Below are 15,406 nucleotides of genomic sequence, written 5' to 3' on the forward strand. Positions count from 1 at the left end.
TACTCAATTTGGTATTAAGGATTTTGCAATAACAGAATATGTATTTTTGTCTCCATCATTTTTATCTCATTAATTACTTAACCAATTACATTTCAAACCAATCTTAGAGCCAAGAAACAAATCAACTGATAAACATCTAATACTTTCATAAGAAATGTAGGTTAAAAGGAGGTTTAGAGGTCAAAGGAAACAGAGTGAGACTCATCAGTCTATCAAACAACACAAAACGCGAAAGCTAGATCCTGTCACATGCAATTACCCCAGTCCCAAACCCAATTAGGCTTTGAAAGGTCTGGTCAACACACTGAGAGAGCCACACCAGCAAACTCACACACACTCAGATAGCCCGTTTCATTCATTTACTAAAATAAATAAATAAATAAAACACTTCCTAAATAAACCATTTCCATTTTCCAACACATTTTCTTTTTGAACACTATTTTTTTACAATCTTCTGTTCTAATTTTCTTAAATTTAGTTTGAACTAAAAACTGCAATTAATATCCTGTGTTAATCCCAAGCAGCACTTGAAAGAACATCCAAATCTTTTCTCAATAGGATTGTTTGTTTAGAAACACCAAGTGTTTCTGTAACTGATGGTCAGCGTGAAGAGCAGCTTAATATAGGCTAACTGAAGTACAAGAAATAACAGGTCCACTCTTTCACACGCAAAACACACTCACACAAGGCACACGTGACAAAACAGAAGAAATGACGAGTGGCTTTAGGTTTCCTGCACAGTACCAAACACAGATGACCTAAGAGACATCAACTGAATAGAGACCTCAGTCAAACAAACATCTGTGAGTAATTACATGCCAACACCAAGGACATCGTAACCTCATCATCTGCGCCACTGTTGAACCTCCCAACAGAACAATTCAAGAAGAGAGGGACGCAAGGAAGGAAGAAAAAAATGAATGAACAATCAAGCATGGTAGCCACAAAAAAGAGAGTAAATCCTTACTTTCCATACAAGGTGTACATTTAAGTTCACTGAACTCGCAAGCTCTCACTCTAGAAACTTCAACACTAAACAGTGTTCTTTTGGCATTGAGCAAGAAAAAAATGGATGCAAAATTGTTAGAGAATTACATTTTTTTAAACAGTCATGAATTTCATTTCACTTAAGAATCATGAGGTCAGATATTGGCAATCTGTAACAATGCTATTACTTCCAGTTGTTAACCTGAATGTGAAGGAATGCTTCTTAACAGCCCATTTAAATAAAGGGAGAGTTCATCAAAAAATAAAGATTTAGTCATCATTTACTCTCATGTGCCAAATTTCATCTGTGCAACAAAAAAAGAAAGAAAGAAAGAAAGAAAGAAAGATATGAGGGTGTGTAAATGATGACAGAATGTTCATTTTTGGGTGAACTATCCCTTAAAGGCATTATATAAAACAGTCCTGCATGTTTAGGGGATATGGTATGGACTGGCAAAGACAAAAAAAAAGTTTTGCTGGGAAGAGAAAAGAACCAAGAGTCCCACTGACAGTCTGAACGCAGCCATTGTGCCCTATGGAATCAGACAAAATATAGACGACTACAGAATATGATGGGTAAAGGATATAAAAAGTGTTCATATTATGTTAAAGGGGTTGAGACAAAGCTGTGAAGGAAAAAGAGCCTCAGTTTCCCAGGAGATAAAACCCAAAGTAATTTTAGCAATCCAGGGGGGAAAAAACTCTTTCAAGTTTACATATACATTAAATAGCTAGATAGATAGGTATATACAAAAGTAAAACAAAAAATATATTTGTTCTCTGTACACGGCAACAATTATCATCGTTTACAAAAACACCCTTCAGTCATCTTGTATGTCCCCTTTTCTTCCCAATGTTTGGAAGTCTCTTCAGTCAGTTTCCTGTGCGAGGGTTCGGTCCTGGGTCAGTCTAACGAGATGACGTCTGGGATGGGACCGTAGATGGCAGACGTGGGGGCTGATTCGGAGGTGGGGCGGGGGGCGGGTGGATGTCCGAGACTTTCCCGTAGGCTGCTGGAGGACACCAGGCTGCTGCCGGTGCTGCTGCCGTTGACGTTAATGGGAGGGAGGCTGTTGCTTACAGGGGTAGAGGGAGGGTCCAGGAAGAGCTGAGACGAGCCGTATGGGAGAAAACGACTCAGGAGGAGGTCGTGATCTTCAGATGCTGATGCAGCTGCTGCCATCACCATGTTGTAGTGCTGGAGAGACAGCATGAAAAAAGTCAGGCAAAGAGAAGATGGTCGCTAAAGTAGCTATATCAATTTAACAGTAAATTACAGTGGGCCAAGAAACGTTTGGGTTGTGTTACCTGATGATTCTCTTCTTGTAAAAAAGGAAAAAAGCTGAGATCTGTAAGAGGTAATGGAGACAAATCAGCACAAACATTGAAGCTTAAATAGGCACATTTTCCACATTAAACAGGTTCCTAAAGATGTTTGGGTGCTGTACCTGACAGGTCACCGGGCGTAGAGTAGTAGTGGCGGTAGTCCTGAATAAGGGGAGGAGGTGGGGGAATGTAACTGGTATCCACCTGAGGCATGCTGGGAGTCCGACTCACAGGAGATGCTTGTCTGTGGAGATTTAGTACCCTATGAATGTGCCAACAAACAAGCTAGCTTGAGTAAAACATTTCTGCAAAACCCACACATAGAAAGTTATTTGTGCATATTTAAGAAGCTGAAAATAATTTGTTTGAGAAAATTGTTTCTACTGAAATGATACTGAAATGTACCCATTATCCATCTGAGGAGAGATACTAGATAGCGAGGGGCAGCTTTTCTTCTGAGGGGGTTCTTCATCTTCCTCTTCCTCAGACGAGCTGTCAAGAGTCAAATCAATCACCTCCACTTTTTTGCTGTTTCCTCCACTGTTGCCATTTGTTTGAGAGTTCTGCTCCAACACTGACGTACGACATCCGCCTGATTATGCATACAAACATACACAGCAGATTGTAAACCAAATAATTTCAGGGTGTATGATTTTTATGTAACAATGTAACAGTACTGTCACTTTTGATCAATTTGTTTCATTCTTGCTGAAAAAAATCATTAATTTCTTTCACAGAAAAACAAAACAAAAACAAACTTTTGTACTGTTGTGTATATTCAGAGGTAGCCTGTCAATTATTGTGTCAAGTATGGCTTTACAAGAAAGGTTTGCTGATTTTTTTTAATCAAAATACAATGCTGTGCAAAATTACCAGCACTGTATTAGAGGTTTTAAGATGTCTTAGACCAATTCTCAATTTTCAAAACGCCTCCTGCAACAGTTCCTCAACAATATGAGGAGATAATCTGCAGTAACTGGGTCTGACCATCAATGCCATTGTATGAAGCCGACACCTCTTGCACTTCCTTTTTCGACCTCATGGGGGCCCAGCTACCGTCTTCTTTGAACTGGATTTCATCACAATCTAAACAGCTGTTCAGAATCTCCATAAACAACCTAAGTATGGACAGAGAAATGGGTAGGAAAAGGAAGAAATGTGAGTGTGTGAGCGTGAGAATGTGAATTTTCTCATTTCTCATTTCTCATAGGTATCATCTACTCTCTGGAAAAGAGCTGGGAAAACTTCATGCAAAATCAAAATTATATTAGAAAAATAAAGATGTGAATTTATATATATATATATATATATATATTCATATATATTCATTTATTCATAAATACAGTAAAAACAAGTAAATATTATTGAAATAACTGTTTTCTATTTGAATATATTTTGAAATGCTGCCCGACACGGAATCATTAGCCGCATCTTTCCCAGCTGCGCAACACAAGCAAAAGCACAGACAATCATGAAAGAATTAACACACACACACACACACAGACATCCCACATAGAAAAATCCAGGTAAACTCACACACACACAGATGTAGGTTTGGAGACAGATCAATCAATGAAAAGAGCAAGAAGAGACACATGAAAAAAACTTAGATAATCATGGCAGCATACAACTGACATTAACCAGCCTAACTGTTTTAGACAGATTTATGACTCATAATATATAAAACGCTCTGAATCTGATTTCATTTTGAGTTTAAAATAAAAAACGTCAGTCTATGCTTTGTGTGATCTTTAACTACTCTGCAACACTAGAATCTTAAACAATCTGGCTCTCATAAGGTCCTATAGCTGGTTGCAACAAAGCTGTCAAGTGGGGGAAAAAACCCTTAGTGATAATTTGTTTAGAAATGTAATTGGATTTTCTTAGCTTAAGAGGTTTGTTGCAGCTGGTCCTTGGGCTTAAACTAACATGAAGACCAAAAATACATCCAAAAATATGCATTATTGTGTGTGTGTGTGTGTGTGTGTGTGTGTGTGTTTGACTGAGTTATTGGACAAATAAGATGCTTACCGGACATAATAATGAAACTCTTAGGCTGGTGGTTGCTATTTCACTGTCAGGGTCTGCTGTTAACTTTTCCTTTACTGCAGGACATGAGCATAAACACACATTAGCAGCTGAAAACACACAGAGATCTTTACAACTGCATTGTATTAATAAATGACTTCGAGTTATTAATACAACTGGAGAAGTGAAAGAACAGCATGGTCACATTTCACCTGGCAATAATAAAGGACTAAACACATTCACACCTACACTACCGTTCAGAAGGTTGGGTTCAGTAAGATTTTTATTTCTTTTTGAATTAAATGAATATTTGTATTCAGTATGGATACATTAAATTGATGTAAAGTCACAGTAGCGACTTTTATAACGTTAAAAAAAGATTTCTGTTCTGAAACTTCAACAAAGAATTCATCAAAGAATGCTGAAATGTTTTACAATCTCCACAACATATTAAGGAGCACAGGCACAATTGTTTTCAACATTAACTATAAGAAGAAATGCTTCTTGAGCACTAAATCAGCACATAAGAATGATTTCTGAAGGATCATGTGACACTGAAGTCTGGAGTAATGGCTGTGGCAGCCTTGGTGAGCATTAGAGACATTTCAAAAACAACAACTACAACAATCTTACCAATCCCAAACTTTAGAACAGTAGTGTATATTTATTATATGGGTTATCGCTGGAAAAATTTTATATTCACAGCCCTAATCTTCAACAGTCACCACTGTTACACTTTAAAATATTTCCAAAACACTTGTTTGTATTTCTCAATTCATGTGAATGAATATTAGTGCTTCAGAATTTGGTTGAGCTGCCTCAGGCTGGTGTGCTGTAGCTTGTTTACAACAGGGGCATCAGGCCATTCTTTCAGAATTAACAAGCCTCTTCAGACAGTTTATAGGTTGCTACATAAAATCTGAAAGTATCATGAAAAGTTTGAAGGGCAGACAAGAACAAAGAGCAATCTGTGTAGAGCGGAACTGTGATGTTGCATTTCTGTCAGTGATTAGATCAATCCTAGATGAACTCACTTCACACTACGCTATATAGAATAAAAGATATATATACACAATCAAGCACTACTTAGTCTTAATAGCCTTAAGAAAATGACTATTGACTGGAGTCTATGGAGCATAATTTTTAAGGTTTTAAATTGGATAAAATAAGACGCCAACAAACTTTTAGTCCACAGTATAGTTTATCTTTGCCATGAAGAAGGAACAAGAGGACATAGAGACTGTTTCTGTCTGAATTTAACTAGCAATAAAAACCTCCATCTTCAATGCCATCTTTAGATTGGATAACGGGGAAAATTAAAACTTAACAGTCACTTCACTTATCTGTTCAGTCACTGAAGTTTTCATTTAGCAACTTGTTCAAACACAGAGGTTTCAAAATTCGCATCTGAGGCTTCACTGCATGTAACATTTTAGAACTAAACGTAAAAACCTCTGCAAGTAATGTTAAACACAGGCCTACACTACTGTTCAAAGGTTTGGGGTCGGTAAGATCTTTTTACTGTTTATGACAGATGTCTCATGCTCACCAAGGCTGCATTTATTTGATCAGAAATGCAGTAAAAACAGTAATACTGTGAAACATTATTACAATTTAAAATAACTGGTTAAATATATTTTCAAATATTGTTTACATTTTGTTTTTCAGGGTTGATGAATAAAAAGTTCAAAAGAAAAGCATTTATTTGAAACAGTAGTCTTTACTTTACTTTTGATTTAATGCATCCTTGCCGAAGTAAAGTTCTTCAACAGGAAATAACAGTAGTGTAAATCAAAACTGTAAATCTGCTTTTCTAAAAACCCAATGGAAATTCCAGAGGAAACCCATAGCTCAAAATGCTAATTTTCTATAGGTTTTAGGACAACAAACAGAACATCTCTATTTCTATGGAGAATGTGCTTACTGAGTGCTCTGGAGTGATCTGGATTTCTGATGCCTTTAGCCCGCAGCCTCTGCAATAGCATTGTAGATGACAGCTGTTTGACCAGGTACACTGCCATAGAGTAACTCTGAGAAAACAATCCAACAGAAGATACTTCACTAGAGGCACAGTGCCATCCCATACCTCAATCCAAGCAACATTTTATAACATAGTAACATCTTCATAAAACAGCATGGAGTCTATATTTTAATGTAAGTTAACATGTGAAATATGTAATAATTTATGGAATAACGTATTAACTGTAACATCACAGTGAGATAATGCAATACTAGTGCTAGAATATAACAGAGTGGGAAAACCTACTGCAGTGAAGAAGCTTCTTCTAGGCATCATTTATTTATATTTTCAGGTCAGATCTTACATCACCGTTTTATCAGTGCCATATGAACAGGTTCTATAATAAAGAGCCCTTTAGATTCAGTGAGAAGGTACAGCAAGAGTGAAAAATGTAAGGAATCTACCACAGAGAGTGCCAGGATTGCTTGCCAAGGCAAGTTACACGATAAGGAATGACATCATTCATGAAGCTGAATATTATATGTAGGTGCAGTAATGTTTTATGCACAAGAAGATGAATATGTTAGCTTATAAGATATAGGGATCTGTGGATTAATTAATGAACTCCTGTCTGCTTACAGTAGTCTCAAAGTAAACAGTGACCTTTTTTTTGTTTTTTTTCCCCAAAATCTAGATTCTTCTTCTTAATATGCATTAACTGCTAATGGACAAGAGCCTTCATCCATCACAAATGCATTTCTAGAACATATCAAAGGTAAATGAGCATTCACTAAGATCACAAATGATTTCAGATAATGTATTAAACTGCACTGAAATATTTACGTTTAGCTTAGACCACAACACACAGAATAGACATAAAGCATTTAAATTACTAATATGCAAGTTAACTGTTTTTGTTTGATGTCATATCCATCAATACTCTACAAATAGCCTTTTTGTTTTTCTGAAAAATGACTGAAATAAGGGCATCAGAGATATTTCTTTTTAGCTGTGCCTCAAAACGTCACTCCGAGAAAATACTAAAATACTGCATACATGCTGACCTTTTCACACAAACTGCATATAGCCGATGCTATAATTGGATGTCATGTGACTGCAAATGGCTGCAAGACATGTATAGGGTGCTAAAAATAAATTTTGATTTCAACAAGAGTTTCTGTAATAGGCTTGCTTGATTTGATTAGACCACAACTTACTTTCCATCTTTTCCCATAAAAAGTTGTAGAACCATTATTAAACAAGTGTTGCAGTACTTGTATTCACAAATTGGGAGAGGGAGGGATTACAATTAATTTACCCGTCCAATTTCTGAGGTCCAGGACACTACAATGGTGTTGGGGACAGTTGTGGAAAGTTTGACCAATGAGGTAATGTTGATGGGTCTGCTGGGCCTCTTTGGTTCCACGCCATTTTTGGTAGGAGGCAGATATCCCTGGTGAAAAACAACGAATGAGGAACTTATATGTTTTATTCAAATAAAAATATTTAAAAGAAAAAATAAAATTTTCAAACAAACGGCATTGTGAAAATGTAATTTAGTGTAGAGGCCAACAGTGTCTTAACCATGTGTCTCAGATTAGAATGATGGATAGATGGACAAATGGACTGTAGTTTAACTTACTGGGAGATTACACGGTTTCCCATTGACTTTAACACAAAGATTAGGGGGGAAGTGGTCCTCCTGAGGGCAGCTTGTCTCTGATAGACAAAACCTGGATTAAGCAGAAAACAGCATGCTAGTGCTCTGAAGTTTTATACAGTATCATATTTATGCAAAACATTTCAGTGTATTAGAATGAGAATAGCTTACCGTAACTGTACTTGCACCATAAAGTCACATTTGGTCCCCGATATGTCCCTATAAAAGAGAAAGTTGAACTATTCATTTGAGATAATAAATGAGTCCAACATGGCATCACACAATCAGTACCTTATAGAAACTCCTCTTCTTATTTTGGGATTTTGCTTTGTAACATCATTATATAATTTCTGAAGGAAATATTCTAAATAAACAGACTTACATTGAGCTGCTGACTTGTTGGACTTGCTGTGGCGTCAATGCAAATGCAAAACATGTTTCCTGAAACCTCTGGCTGTTATCTGAAGCTGCAGAGAGAAAAAGATCCAAAGAAAAATAACTACAATGAAAAAACCTTACATAAAACAAATCAATTTCCATAGCTTACATTTAATGCTTACTGTGAACAAAACCCAACAAAACTGTACATGACTTTGAGCTGAGTGAAAATTTCATAGGTTTGTGGGCTCTGAAAAATCTGAACAAGTTTAAATATGCAAAGTATTTCAAACAATCCTAATTATTTAGATAAAGTCTTTTTAATGTTTCATTCTCAATAGCAAAGCAAGATTTTTATCCGCATAATTCCACCCATATGTCAGGGGGGTACAATCAAAGCTCGAAGAGTAATATTACAGACTTCTCCCCCCACTCTGATCCATGTCCAGCTTAAATAACATCAGTGTTCCTTCAAAACAACTTTTTCTGGGAATGCTCATATCATTCCCACTCAGTTCATTTCCATTGTCATCGAAGGGAGAAACTCAAGCTGTTTTTTTCCCAAAGGTTCAAGGACAAGGTAAACAATGTGTCAAAAACCATTTTGGTTACAGGCGGCCCTCTGAAACAGTTGCAATGACGGAGAGCATGTTTGAAAACTAACTATTATGTGAGGATTGTTATTGATTGAAAAAAATTGTTGTTGCGCTACCAGATTCAGCCCTGCAACAACTGTGCTGTTAATTACATTCAGTAACAATAAGACTGTTATAATAACAGTCACAGATCTGCATAAGCTTCAAGTCCATTTAGAAATAACATTTAGTTCAGTTGATTTTATTTTGTTTTTGTTCCACCGTCTTTAGTTTAGTTCTAGTTTTTCATTTATTTTACAGATTGCATTTCAGCTTAAAATAATGTTTTTAAACTAGGGGTGTCGCAATATACTGGTAACCTTGACGATATCCTTGATATTTAAAAAAATAAATATTGATATTATTATTATATTAACATTGTTGCGTTGACACTAGTTGCGGGGTATTGCACTTTAACCTTCATAAAATGGAAAAAAGAAGACAACAATGACAAAGTGTGTAGCTTCTACTGCACAAAGTCATGTCATCAGAGATGATGGACAAAAGAGATACTCTACCTACACCCGAAAAAAAATTTCTTGCCAGTGTGGAAACTTTTTCTGGAAAGATACTCCAATCAGAAGGAAGTGCTGATCAGCAGCAAGTTCTCATTATACACTTTTACTCAGTCATGACAACTCTCAGAAAGATCAGCATAGTAATACACATGGCAATGTTAATAATAAATATGTATAGGTAGATCCCACATTCGATCGCTCCAGACACGTTGACGCGTCCACCATCTTGCAATGGTCAGTGTTGTCACTCACAATACAAATCAATGAGTTTTGTCAATCAATGAGATTCCACAACATTGCACAGCCTGTGGTTGTAAAAACTGCCAAAATTTAAATTCTCAAAGAAATTGGATAAACTTTCACATGTAAGAATGTGTTGGTTTGTGTTTTTAATATGTATTAACTCAATTTTAAAGCTTTTTAAACTATAGTAACTTTTTAAAGTAGTGTTAGCTAATGGTTTCGTCTTCTTGTATTGTGTTAAGCAAAATCATCTGCTGAAGTCTATTGCAGATAAAAATTTGCATACAAGCGTACTGTATAACTACGGTTGCAGACACACAGGCAACAAGTCATAGAAACAGCTGCTAATAGGGCACCTACCTATACATATCTATGATGTTAATGTATTTGGTCTTGGCGGAATAGATCTGCTACACTGCTGCAGCAGAGCAAGTACAGAGATTTGCTACTGCCAATACATCCACAGACATGCTGCTGTGAGCATGTAAGAAATACTGCTGCTGCACATATAACTTACGTGAATTTACCCAGTAGTAGATCTATAAAGGTGGAGCTGGGGAAGGTGAAGGGTTTCTAAAATGCACAGCAAACACTGGCCAAGCATTTGAATGTTGAGCACCAAGCTCATTGGCTGCTGTCTGATGCAACAAAAGAGTGATTTAGGACTTGATGGCCTGTGCCATCTAGAGTTCCATCAATGACAGAACCTTGCATTAATGGTTACAAACTGTCTTCTCGGTCTCCCCTACACTTGTATTTTCAGTGTGATTCATTGGCCAAAAAAACAAAACAAAAAAGCAAACACAAAATAAACAAAGTTAAAGATGAATTTGAGTGATAAAATTTTTGTTTTTCCAAAATTTCGATTGATTTGCGATAACACTGTTATTCTGAATTCCTTGGCCACGATAATTGAGTAGTGAAAATCTGGTATCGTGACAGCCCTATTTTAAAGCAGCCGAGAGGTTTCTGAATGAACTGGTAAACATTAGAAACATTAGAAAACCTGACCATGTGAAAAAGGAAGAAAGACTCTCTGCAAGTCAAAACTACTCTGTCATTCAGTAACACCAACTCAGATGTACACTTCTTCACTTTTGCACTCTTACACACAAACATAGATAAAGAATGATCTTACTAATGCAAGTGCTCTCACCTAGAGAAATCTTCTCTAAAATAACATTCACTGCAGCACACTGACACAAACTCAGCAGAGCCAAACATCTTCAAACCAGTCATTTAAATGTCTCTAAGTGCAGAGGTTCAGTTTTTTCATATCATGTAAAACTAACACAAGCCATACACTCACACCCCATTTCCCTCTTGATCTCTCTTGCTCAGCTGGAGTGCTTAGTGACACAACGGATATGTGATATACTTAAAAATAACAAATAATAATACAAATAGATACAAAGCTTAACATTGTTTTTATACAGCGGTTCCACTCATCGAATTTGATTGGCCAAGCTGCATTCCAAGACGTCTGATACAGAGTACAACAGCACTGTAATGTTTATTTGCACTGTCTGTAAGGGTGCTTATCGCTACGCTTGTTTGTGTTTGCGGCGTTCCAGCAGAATGGAACTGAGTGAAATATTTATTCTGAATTTACATTGAAAAGTTTTATAAGAAATAAATGTTTCTGTGAAGAGTCTGAATGGTGTACACTCACATGAGATGAATACTGTATTTATGATAGTTTTCTATAAAAAGTGTTTTAATTATAGGTCCCCTCTTAATGTATTTTGACATGATGAAATGAAGTCTCCCGCAATGTTTCACTAAAGGTCAGAGAAAATCCCCACGGTCACTGGCTGCACTACTGTAGTATTGTTTGGTGATGCGAAGAGTGAAAATTAGACAACAGAACACACTTATTATTGTGTTTTACCAGCAAAAACAATGGGAGAAGAAGTACCTGTACGACTGAAGAAACAGAAAAGGACTGAAGCAAGAAGACAGAAAGACTGACAAAAGACAAAAACAAACGAGCGTAAACATCGGTACGGAATACAGAAGGTGAAAAGATGTTATGAAGGAGAAAATAGTGATAGTAGTTATGCCTAAGTTGCTTCTTTTTAGTTGGAAAGGTAAGGGAATGACGACCTTGCTGATGAACCATGTCGACAGATGGCAGTGCAGCATCTAACACCATTAACGTACAGAAGAACAGCGATGGGAATGCTAGCTAAAGCATTACTGAATGTGCCTTTAAGTACTACAGCACTCTTGCTTGCATAATATCTTCTTAGCAGAAAGCTTGAAAGTAGATTTGTTAATGAGACATTCGATTCGCAGGTGGTATCATGTTGTTATTTTGACGAAGGTCATCATGTAAACACACATCTTCAAAAATGATACAAAATGTCTTGATTTCCTGCTTCTTTCTGAAAGTGTTTTTCAGGTTGTTACTCTTTCACTTTCTCGACACTTGCTGCATGCTCTCCCCCTCCCGGCTGCTTTCATTCTCGATTTGTTTTATTTTCTCCATTGCCTTCATTTGTCTTTTCCCTTCTCTCACACGTACAATACATCATCCTGTTGACAGCTCTATTGACTTTTCTCTATTTCATCAGCATACACCAAAAAGAGAGAGCGTTCTCTGAATATGAGTGTGTGAGGCATCGTTATGGAGCTAATTACTTTCCATTTAACTATGAATATTGACCAGGGCCGTGCTGATGAAAGGCCAAACAGGTGCCACTATACACCCACCTACCCATTTTCACAGGCCATACCTTCCTCTGGCCCTCTCTTTCCTGCTTTGCTTGTATTCAGTCTCTTGTTCTCTCCCACACTCTTGTTCTCTCCTCTCGCTTTCCTTAACATGAAACAGCAGGGGTGCAATTAGACCTGGAGAATCGACTCAACGACACATAATTAGCCTGATCTCTATTCTCACAATTAACACTGGGGAGGTAAAAGACGAGAAAGCTAGAGAAAGAGAAAGACGGGCAAAGGAGAGACAGAGAAAATAACGGTGTTGAGATGGAGAGAAACAAAGGGAGATTGACGGGGAGAGGCAGACAGGAACATATGAGAGAGGGAGAGACAGATCGAGAGAGAGCGCAAGCACAATTTTCCTCCCCCATGTCTAATCTAAAAATAGCACAGCAGTCTTTATCATCTGATTTGCTTCAACAGTTGGATGCAAACTGGACGTGAAGGTCTGTGTGTTACAGTTTGTTTCTGACAAACCTCCCCCTTTATCTGCACGCACCTAATTAACACAGATATAAATCCTGCTCTGTACACTCTAAAAAATGCTGGGTTAAATTCAACCCAGTGCTGGGTAAAATAGGGACAAACCCAGCAATTGGGCTGGTTTGCCCCAGCGGTTGGGGTAAATGTTTAACCCAACCTCCTGGGTAGTAACCCAACCTTTTGGGTCAAAACAACCCAATTGCAAGGTTTGTCCCTATTTTACCCAGCACTGGGTTGTATTTAACCCAGCATTTTTTTAGAGTGTAGCCATGTGCGAGGGCAACAGTAAGAGTGTACCTTTCTTAGCATCCGATTATAAATGTGAAGTCAAACCAAAAACCCAAAGATATGCATGTTTTTATGTATGACAAAAAGCTGTTTATTCTAACAATAACAACTCACACTTTCTCATTTGTAAAGTCAATTGTTGCAGCATTTAGATTAGAATGGGCTAAAAAAGCATTGTATTTTCTCTTTCACAGGAGGGTGTCTTGTGGATTAGACTCTTTATTGTGTTGACTTCACGGCTGGCTGTGTGTTGTGTGATTGATAGTGATGTCTGTGTGTTTTTGTTCTTCAGAGAGGCTGGCTGAGTCATGATTCTGGATATAGTAAGACTGACACTCACTGTGGCTGCACAACTTTCTGTGAAATTGGTTCAAAATCGAACCAACAAACCAAAATCTCATATCACGATATGAGAAATTTAATATCACAGTATCAGTTCAGGATCATAGTTATTTTACTGGCAATTCGACACAACTTGCATTTAAAATAACAATATGGCAATGCTTACCGTGTATTTCCATAATGCACTAATATAAAAAAGGTTTCTATCTCAATTAAATGCTGTTCTTTTCAACTTTCTATTAATCAAATAATCCTGAAAAAAATGTATAACATTTTCCATGACAATATTAAGCAGCATAACTGTTTCAACATTGATAATAATACAAAAACATTTCTTGAGCACCAAATCAGCAAATTAGAATGATTTATTTAGAATTAGAAAGGGTGAACAAGCATCCCACCACTGATTGCAAGAGCAATTAATATTATATGTATGTGTTTATTTTAGCACTGCTGCAGTCACTCATCAGCATATCAAACTGCATATTACTAATAGTAACTGTTTTATTTAGTCATGAGCTTTATGGGAAGCCAAACACGGAAAACCATGCAAACCAACATCCATGAGACTCACTTGACTGTAAGCGGATCTGTTTACATGCTCGACCCACTAATAGCATGCCTGAGATCAGTTTAGGTATTCGTGTAAACATAGTCAGTGATGTTTTAAGTGAACATAAACAGACAGGACCACTAAAAATAAAAATCAGACCACTACAGCCTATCCCAACTGATATACTGTATGTCCATCTGGCCATAGAGAAAAGAGTGTGATTAAAGACTCAAAGACTGAGCATTTTAGAAAACTGGGGACAAGACACAAAATTGTGAAGGTATGATTAAACAAACTGTGCTGTAGCTTTATTGTGCCCACACACAGCCCCATACTAAGCCTCTGTAGATCATTCATCTTAATGAAAACACTGCTAGGATACTCTAAATCCGACATACACGCCAATAAAAATTCCTCTCAGTCTTTCTGCAGAACACCAAGACAGAAAGAGAAACAAAGAAATGGAGAGACAAAGAGCGAAACAGAAAGGGAGACTGTGCACAGCTGTAACTTATACTGAATTATCTACTCTGTTACTTTCTGTTTACAGGCATTCTTGGCTTCGGCAGTATTGTTTGCAATTAAATCTAATTTCAATTTGCACTAAACTGATAGAGTCATCTAGTGTTGAGCTGATGGGCATCCACACATTCACAAAGCTATTCTGACACTGCTGAATTTGTCGTCTACGATGCAGTCTTTATTCAGAAAGTGCATGTTGTTTGGTTCGTAAAGGATGCACACCACACTGCTCTCAATGTTTGGGATTCATGCTGCGAGCAGCAGCGAGACACATCTCGGCTAATTAATAAAAGACACTGACATCCTTTCTATGACGAAAATACATCTAAACAGGGTCCAAGTTCTTTAAATGCTCCTATATGCCAGCATGCCAGAGAGTGATTGAGATAATGACTAATGCATGCATAGTGCATGGATCACTCTGATGAGAGCAGAATAATGATGACAATGATGGTAATGTGATTATGTCGAATAAATAAATACTTGCTTCCTGTGGTGTATGAGGCAGGGGGGCAACGCTATGCTGTTACTGTTAGAGATAAATATGTTGTTAAAGCACAATGAGAATCAAACGCATGATCACATGAAAGGACAAATAATCCAGGAAAAAGAGCTCTAAATGGAAGTTTACTTTCAAATGGAACTTTCAATGATTATGATAACAGGTGTAACTCAATATAAAAAGCTAACAATTCACAATTTAGTTTGTGAACATTCTGTGTACAATAGATGAAAAATGGCAATAAAGTTTGACAGAACATG

At 37.1% G+C, this 15,406-nt stretch overlaps 1 protein-coding gene across 1 annotated transcript in view; it reads right to left on the reverse strand.

The window, feature by feature from the left end:
* Positions 1–1,346: 1,346 nt before the first annotated feature.
* Positions 1,347–15,406, reverse strand: part of LOC107755018 (E3 SUMO-protein ligase PIAS1-like) — a 17,978-nt gene continuing 3,918 nt past the window's right edge. Inside the window, exons 2-14 of the mRNA XM_016571661.1 lie at positions 8,344–8,428; positions 8,133–8,180; positions 7,944–8,034; positions 7,620–7,754; positions 6,266–6,371; positions 4,345–4,418; positions 3,718–3,753; positions 3,535–3,557; positions 3,301–3,431; positions 2,719–2,905; positions 2,436–2,575; positions 2,296–2,336; positions 1,347–2,185 (exon numbers count right to left, since the gene is read on the reverse strand). Of these exons, the coding sequence (XP_016427147.1) occupies positions 1,892–2,185; positions 2,296–2,336; positions 2,436–2,575; positions 2,719–2,905; positions 3,301–3,431; positions 3,535–3,557; positions 3,718–3,753; positions 4,345–4,418; positions 6,266–6,371; positions 7,620–7,754; positions 7,944–8,034; positions 8,133–8,180; positions 8,344–8,428 (1,391 nt within the window). The 3' untranslated portion in view covers positions 1,347–1,891. The remainder of the gene's footprint in view (positions 2,186–2,295; positions 2,337–2,435; positions 2,576–2,718; positions 2,906–3,300; positions 3,432–3,534; positions 3,558–3,717; positions 3,754–4,344; positions 4,419–6,265; positions 6,372–7,619; positions 7,755–7,943; positions 8,035–8,132; positions 8,181–8,343; positions 8,429–15,406) is intronic.

Source organism: Sinocyclocheilus rhinocerous, unplaced genomic scaffold (genome assembly GCF_001515625.1).
Source record: "Sinocyclocheilus rhinocerous isolate Xijiao unplaced genomic scaffold, SAMN03320098_v1.1 scaffold591, whole genome shotgun sequence".
NCBI classification, from domain to species: Eukaryota; Metazoa; Chordata; class Actinopteri; order Cypriniformes; family Cyprinidae; genus Sinocyclocheilus; species Sinocyclocheilus rhinocerous.